Raw genomic sequence first — 7,727 nt, forward strand, 5'->3', positions numbered from 1 at the left:
GAGCGGGTACGTGCGGCACAACAGCTCCTGCCGCTCCCTCTGCGACCTCGTGCCCAGCTACTGCCACAACGGCGGCCAGTGCTACCTGGTGGAGAGCCACGGGGCCTTCTGCCGGTAAGGACGGGGGCCCTGGGGGGGCTGGGGGACACGTGGGGGCTCGCCACCCATGGGCACCCCATCCCTAGGCTCTCCATCCCCTGCACCCCACCCCTAGGCTCTCCATCCCCTGTATCCCATCCCGGGGCTCTCCACCCCTGGGCACCCCATCCCTAGGCTCTCCATCCCCTGCACCCCATCCCTAGGCTCTCCATCCCCTGTATCCCCTCCCGGGGCTCTCCATCCCCTGTACCCCATTCTCAGTCTTCCCATCCCCATGTAACCCATCCCTGGGTTCTCCGTCCCTGTGCATCTCATTCCCAGTCTTTCCATCCCTTGTGTAGCCCATCCCCAGTATCTCCATCCTCCGTGCACCCCACCCCTGACCTCTGCATCCCCCTGTACCCCATTCCCAGGCTCTCCACCCTCTGCCCCTCACCCAGGTCCCTCCGGCCCCCGCATCCCGATCCCGCCGGGACGCGGAGGGGTTTCCCTGCCCCCCGAGCGGCGGCTGGGCAGGAATTAGGTCAGGGCTGTGCAGCCGCGGCTCCGGGGCGGCCGCGCTAATCGGCCCCGGCAGATGCGCCGGGGAGGCCGGTGCCGGCTGTGCCGCACGGATCGGGACGCGCCCCGCGCCTGGCACCGAGCCCGGCCCCGCGGGGGTCCCCCCAGCCCTGCTCCCACTGCTCCCGGCGCTGGGAGCCCCCGGCGAGGGGGACCAGCATCAGTGGGGGACCCCGACCACGTTGGCCCCCAGTGTCCCCATCGCACTCAGCCCCGGTGTTGTGGTGTCAAACCTCCATCCCTGGGGACAATTAGCCCCCAGATCTCCATCCCTGGGGACATTTGGCCCCCAGATCTCCATCCCTGAGGACATTTACCCCCCAGATCTCCATCCCTGGTGACGTTTAGCCCACCCACCCCTCAGCTCCAAGGTCCCCCTCGGGGACCCATTAATCTCCTCCCTCCCAGACACCCGTAATCCCCCCGATTACAGACGCCACGTCCCCCGAGGACGCTCTGTGGGATGGGGGGGACACATTTGGGGGCGGGGGTCCCTGACGGCGTGCCCTGGCAGGTGCAACACGCAGGACTACACGTGGCACAAGGGCACGCGCTGCGAGTCCATCGTCACCGACTTCCAGGTGATGTGCGTGGCCGTGGGCTCGGCCGCGCTCGTGGTGCTGCTGCTCTTCATGCTCACCGTGTTCTTCGCCAAGAAGCTCTACCTGCTCAAGACGGAGAACAGCAAACTGCGCAAGACCAAGTGAGTGGCGCGGGGAGGGGACGGCGCTGCCGCCCCCCGCGCTGCCCCCAAGGTGCCCCCAAACAGCCGCGGCGGGGGACGGGCTCAGCTCCCGGCATCGCAACGGGGCTGGGTGCGATCCCGTCCCTGTGGGGACAGCGCTGGCACCCCTCAAAATGTCCCCAGACTGTCCCCAAACAGCCGCGGCGGGGGGTGGGCTCAGCTCCCGGCAGTAGCACCAGGGTTGGGTGTGATGCTCTGTCCCTGGGGGGACGGTGCTGGCACCCCCCAAACTGTCCCCAAACGCCCCGACAGCCGCGGTGGGATGTGGTCCCGTCCTTTGGTGTCACCGGGACCCCCGGTGCCGGTGGGGACACGGTGACGTGTGGGTGGGAAAGCTCCCGGAGGCGGGAGCGCGGCGGGGCCATGGATGTGGCTCCTGCTCCACGGTTAATCCTTTAAAGCTGCTCCTGACTGGCACCAGTTAATCTGCTGCCCTGGGAGCTGGGGACACCGGCTGGGCTCGCCGGGAAATGGCCCGGCTGGGGACGCGGCTGGGGGGACAGGGAATGGTTGGGGTCACCCCCCCGCCGCGGCCGCTGCTGCCCAGCTCCTGGAACAAGGAGGAGGGAGCCCTCCCAGCCCGGTCCCTAATGAGCTGTTAATTAGTGTTTGGAAGTGCCAAGTGTAATTAGCAGGGAAGCTCCGTGCCAGCCCCTGGGTCTCCCTCTCCGGCCCTGGGAGCGGCGGCTCCCGGTGCCCCGGGCTGCCCTTCCCGCTCCCTGCCCAGAGCGGGGGTCACCCCAAACCCCCGGGGACGGGGGCTCTGAGCCCCCCAAAATGTCACACTGGGCTCATTTAGTCCCAAGTCTCCATCCCTGGGAGATGGAGATCCATCCAGGATCTCTATAGATAGCCCCCAGAACTGGGAACTTTTAGCCCCAAACCTCCAGAGCTGGGGATATTTAGCCCCCAAACCTTAGGTCTGGATGCATTTGACCTCCACAGATCCCCTTGTTTTGGGGCATTTAGCCCCCAGATCTCCATCTGTGGGGACATTTAGCTCCTAAATTCACACAGATGGAGACATTTAGCCCCCTAAAACCTCCAGATCTGGGGGTATTTAGTTCCAAACCTCCATCCCTGGGGACCTCCAGCACTGGGACCAGTTACCCTCCCAACACCAGGGTTGCCCTGAAATGTGGCCGGGGGTGCTGGGGGGTCCCCACTCTCAGCCCTTCTGTCCCCCCGCAGATACCGCACCCCGTCCGAGCTGCACAACGACAACTTCTCCCTGTCCACCATCGCCGAGGGCTCCCACCCAAACGTAAGGAGCTGCGTGGCACCGGCCCCCGTCCCGCTTCCCATCCCGCTTCCCGTCCCACCCTCCGCCCTCTGCCCGGTAACGTCTCGCCCGTCCCCCCTCCCCGATCCCAGCACTGCCCCCCTGTCCCCATCCTGCCAAAGCCACTGCTCTGTCCCCTTGCTGTCGGGTCCCCAGTGACCACCCTCCAGAGTTCCCGACGGCTTTGGCCCCGTGTGCGGGTGGCAGGGCTGGAATTTCCAGGGCGGGCAAGCCGGGGTGTCGTGGCTCTGGCAGCGGATACTCCCCGGCTGTGGCATCGCCGGCAGGAGCAGCGGATGGCTCCGGAGGCAGCGGGTGATGCTGGAGGGTGACACGCTCCGGGATGCTGCTGCTGTGGTCGGGGTGCAGCCGCCAGCATCCCCCGGGATCCCCGTCCAACCTCCTGTCTTTCGGCTCGGAACAGAGAGAAGCGAAGGGTTTTGCGGAGCCGGAGGAGGAGCGTAGGTCCCTCTAAGCCATTCCCTATCCACGGTGTTCCCATCTTCCGACGCCTTTAGCAGCCGTAGCTGCCCTGACAGGAGGCTCCCGGGGCCGGCTCCCACTGCTGAGAGGATGAACCTTGGGATGGACCCGGTGCCGCTCCCGGCGTCTCACCGGGGTCTGACTCGTCCCTCCCAGACGTGGAGGGTTTGGCACATGGTGTAGCACACTGAGGATGCAGAGGGATCAGAAGGGGCAACACCCCTGGAAAGGGGTTTTTGAGACCCCACGGTGGTGCCCATCCCGCTGATGGCACCAGCCCCGACTGGCCGGACGTCTCTGCCCAGGAGATGGAGGTTCCCGTCCTCGTGTGACACCACCCTCGGTGTCCCTGTCCATCCGTCACTCTCCGTGTGGCACCAGGAACACCATAACCACCACGCCCATCCTGCCTTGGCAGCCCCCCATGCCAGGGCTCATCCTGCCCCACCAGTGCCAACGGTGCCACCGGGACCCTCCGGGCACAGCCATCACCCGGCACGGCCGGAGCTCAGCCCTGGTGCCGGAGGGGCCGCTCCCCCGGGGATGTGGGACAAACTCGGGGCACAGCCCAGCCCCGGGGAGGGGAAGATGCTCCTGGGGGGGGCATGGGGAAGAGTGTCCCCGGCTTTGCCAGCGGCACGGCGGGACCAGCTGTACCCTGAGGATCCGCAATAAATCCAGCCCCTCTGGCCTCCTGCCAGGCCGGGAGTTGCTGATTGTCCATGAGATGAGCCGGGCTGGGAATGGGACGAGGAACTGGGTGGGGATGGTGGCTGGGATGGCTGGGTGGGATGGTTCCCGTGGCTGGCACAGGCTCCCATTGCTGGCACGAGCTCCTGTGGCTGGCACAGCCTTTGGGGGCTGTTGGTGAGTGGTTTTTGGGAGCTGGAGCATCCCAGGGTGGGGGAGCCGTGGTGGGGCACGGCCACGTGTCACCACAGGTGGGTCGGACCCTCTTGCCCACCGGGTCCCCCGTGCCGAGGTGTCCTCTGGGGGGGGGACATTTGTCCCCCCCAGTGTCTCCCTGCAAGGGCAGCGCCCACGTTGGGGTCGGTGGGATATCGGTGCCCTCCCCCAGTCCCTACTGTGGGTCACCCCCCGTCCCCAGCACCCCCTGACCCCCGTCTCTCCCGCAGGATGATCCCAGCGCTCCCCACAAGCTGCAGGACTCGCTGAAATCCTGCCTGAAGGACGAGGAGCCCTTTAACATCCACAACTCGACGTCGCCCAAGCACGACGGTGGCAAAGGGGAGCAGGACGGGGGGGAGCTCAACTGCCTCCAGAACAACCTGACGTGAGGGCGAGGAGGAGGAGGAGGAGGAGGAGGGAGGGGAGAGGAGCCAGGCTCCCACCCTGCACCCCCAGCCCTGTCCTCCCGCTGTCTCTTTTCCCGTGGCATGCTTTGGTGTGTTTTGTACAGAGGAAAACGAAAATCCCGGTACTAATTCGGCCGTGTCGTGGGGGTGTTTGCTCCGTGCTCCGTGTTTCTCGCTTGGGTTCGTTCCGCGCTGTGATTTCTAAACCTTTGCCGTCCCCGCAACTGACTTTTTTTGTACTTTTGCCCCACTTTTTTTGAAATACAGGTAAAAACGACAAAAAAAGGGAAAAAAAAAAAAAGGAAGATCTTGAAATAATAAATAAACCATTTTTTTTTTTTAAAGTTAAGGCTCTTGCCGGTGCCTGCGATCTCCCAGCATGGACACAGTGGGAATCGGTCCCTGCTTCCACAGGGTCCCCTCTGAGGGTCACTCAGGGGGTGGTGGGTGCCTGCTGCCCCCTCCTCACCCCCTCCAGACACCTCCCCAGCTCAGCCAGGCCAGGAGTGCAGCATATCCTGCTGCCATCCCAGACACCCCGGGATGTTTGGTGGAGGTGTCTGGGCTGCTCCAGGGCCTGCTCCATCCCCATCCCCATCCCTGTCCCCACTGTGGGTCCCCCCAGCCATGTGGGTGCACACGGGGTGACAGCTCCTGGCCACTCCTGCCCCAAGAGCTGCCCAGGATGTCAGTGGGACTTTGGATGAGACCCCCCAGGGTTGTCACCCCCCAGCTCCCTGTTTCCATCCCCTCGGAGAAGAACTGGCACCACTGTGGTTGGACTGGTCCCATCACCACCCCCCTGGCACCGGGCATGGAGCAGGGATCTCTCCCCAGGGAACCCCAGCATTCCCCCCACCCTCCCCTCTGGCCGTGGCTCCGTGTTGCTTCCCACAGGGACCAATTTCTTCTGGAGACAGATTCAGCCACGAGCCAACACTCCCGGTTCCTCGGGGGAGAGCACACGAAGCCATTGATCACCGGGCAATATTAGGTGTGTGGCACAGCAGGGATGCAGCCACAGCTATCCCAGCCCTCTCCCAGCCCTCTCCCGCTGCTCCCCCGGGGCAGGTGGGAGCCAGAGCTGCAGCTCCTCACGGATTGGGTGTTCCCCATGTGTCCTGTGAGCTGCTAAATAATTAATTCTCGGCTCACTTGGGGAGATTAAAAAATGAGGAGTGGTGGTGGGAGCTGGCAGTCGATCCCGGGAGTCACGGGAAGCAGAGCGAGCGGCACCGCTGGGGTTTGGTCTGTGCCCTTCCTCTCCCAGCACGGAGCTGTGGGACAGGTAAAACCATGGATACAGCTCCGGGAGGGATGGACACAGCAGTAAAAGAGGGTGGGGTGGGGCAGAGCGATGTGCTGGTGGAGCAGGAGCCCAGCTGAGCAGAGGGGAGATGCTGATGTCCAAAGAAACACCTGGAAAGGTGGGATATCCTGGCATGGGCAGAGGCTGGGCACGAGCTTCCCCTGGGACTGGGAGGGAGGGAAAGGGAGCTGGGGAGGGATGAGCATCACTGTGGCAGCAGGGAGAGGATCTGTGCTGTGCACGAGGAGCGAGGGGAGAAGAAATGGTTATGGGTGTGTAAGGATGGGGTGTTGGAGGGGATCGGGAATCTGGGAATGACATGGGGTTGTGGGTGAGGAACATATGAGGGGATGCAGGGAAGAGGATGGAAGGGGAGGGCACCCCTCACCTCCAGCTGCCCTTGGAGGGGTTGGCAGGGTGGGGTGCAGGGAGGGGCGGGATGGGGCAGTCAGGGAATGAGTACAACCATGGAACACACAGCTGGATGGTGGGACCTGGAAACCGTCTGCTCCTTGCTGGGATCCTTCCTCATGGTGCCTGTGGGTCCAGCTGGACACTGCCTGGAGAGAGATCCATCATGGATGGTGTCACCTCGGAGGTGAGACTGGCACAGTGCAGCCCCTCCATCACGGACAGTGTCACCTGGGAGGTGAGGGTGACACGGCACAGCCCCTCCATCCCAGTACAGCCCCTCCATCCCAGCACAGCCCCTCCATCCCAGACCTCTCCTGGCCCCACACAGAGGTGCCCACCCTGGAGTGGTGCCCACCTTCCCCTGCCACCCGCTTTTGCCCCTTCTGAGGAGCCCACGCACGGCCAGGGTGGGCAGTGGTGGGAGCAGCCCCTCTGCAGAGCCGGGTGGGGACTCCTTGGAGCAGCCCCTCATTTTGGGATGACCAGTGGAGGAATCCCAGGGACCAGAGCCATCCTCGGCTGCAGCCACTCACCCCACGGGCTGCAGGGACTCACTGGGATTCAGGACAGAACTGGGTCACAGGGATTTAAGCAGGTCTAGGGATGCTCCCGTGTCAGGAGCACGGGGGGGATTTGTCCGCCTGTCCCCCCACTCTGTCACCCCCACAATTCCCCCCAGCTGTTCCTGCTCTGTCAGACCCCACTCACCTGCCCTGAGTGCTCCTGTTTCCCGTGGGAAGGCACAGCCTCCGTTCCCTGTGTCATCCCAGGTGGCCACGAGCCCTGGAGCCCCGTGTGGCTCTGGGGTCAGTCTCCCTCGCCGTGGCTCTGGGGTCAGTCTCCCTCACCGTGGCTCTGGGGTCAGTCTCCCTCACCGTGGCTCTGGGGTCAGTGTCCCTCGCCGTGGCTCTGGGGTCAGTGTCCCTCGCCGTGCCTCAGCTTCCCCCGGAGGTGACGGCCCGTTCCCAGCCCGTGGGCTCTCATCCCACTCTGGCTTTCCCAGATGCAGGGAGGAGCGTGGTTTGGAGGGATTCCCCCAGGGACAGGGCTCCCCATCAGCAGGGACAGCGGGGCACAGTGAGGAGCAGGCACCGTGTGCTGTGCCGGGCACCGGAGCCGACCCCACGGGCCCTGGGGAGGAATTTGCCTCCCAGCCAGCAAACCAACACGTGGGCTCTGATCACAGGCCTGATGACGCCGGGCTGGCCGGGCCCGGCACTGCCATTAAATTTCAATGCTTGGTTGGTTTGCTGGAGGGGGGGCCGGGCCCATTGTGGCCCAAAGGGCTGGCACGGGACAGGGAGTTGGCATCGGCCCTCCTCGCCCCGTCGTCCTCTTTTCTCTTGCAGACACACAACAGGACCAGAGCCACGACCCCAGACAAGGAGCCTTTCTTCCCTTGATGAGCTCCGGCTGTACGGAACAAAACAGCCGGAGTCAGGATTCATCGGCTGAGTCCCGATTCACAACTGAGTCCTGATTCACAACCGAGTCCTGATTCACAACCGAGTCCTGATT

The 7,727-nt window shown here is 64.3% G+C and overlaps 1 protein-coding gene and 1 long non-coding RNA gene across 2 annotated transcripts in view; one reads left to right on the forward strand and one right to left on the reverse strand.

Annotated features, from left to right (window-relative positions):
• CSPG5 (chondroitin sulfate proteoglycan 5) overlaps positions 1-4,779 on the forward strand; it is a 12,046-nt gene extending 7,267 nt beyond the window's left edge. Inside the window, exons 2-5 of the mRNA XM_027668582.1 lie at positions 4-114; positions 1,175-1,363; positions 2,597-2,669; positions 4,307-4,779. Coding sequence (XP_027524383.1) covers positions 4-114; positions 1,175-1,363; positions 2,597-2,669; positions 4,307-4,468 — 535 coding nt within the window. The 3' untranslated portion in view covers positions 4,469-4,779. The remainder of the gene's footprint in view (positions 1-3; positions 115-1,174; positions 1,364-2,596; positions 2,670-4,306) is intronic.
• Positions 4,780-4,802: 23 nt separating this feature from the next.
• On the reverse strand, positions 4,803-7,032 carry LOC113959513. The gene is made up of 2 exons (XR_003531831.1): positions 6,918-7,032; positions 4,803-6,355 (listed from the first exon to the last, which is right to left on the reverse strand). It is a non-coding gene; the product is annotated as an uncharacterized LOC113959513 (long non-coding RNA).
• Positions 7,033-7,727: the final 695 nt, after the last annotated feature.

This window comes from Corapipo altera, unplaced genomic scaffold (genome assembly GCF_003945725.1).
Source record: "Corapipo altera isolate COAL_440 unplaced genomic scaffold, ASM394572v1 257, whole genome shotgun sequence".
NCBI classification, from domain to species: Eukaryota; Metazoa; Chordata; class Aves; order Passeriformes; family Pipridae; genus Corapipo; species Corapipo altera.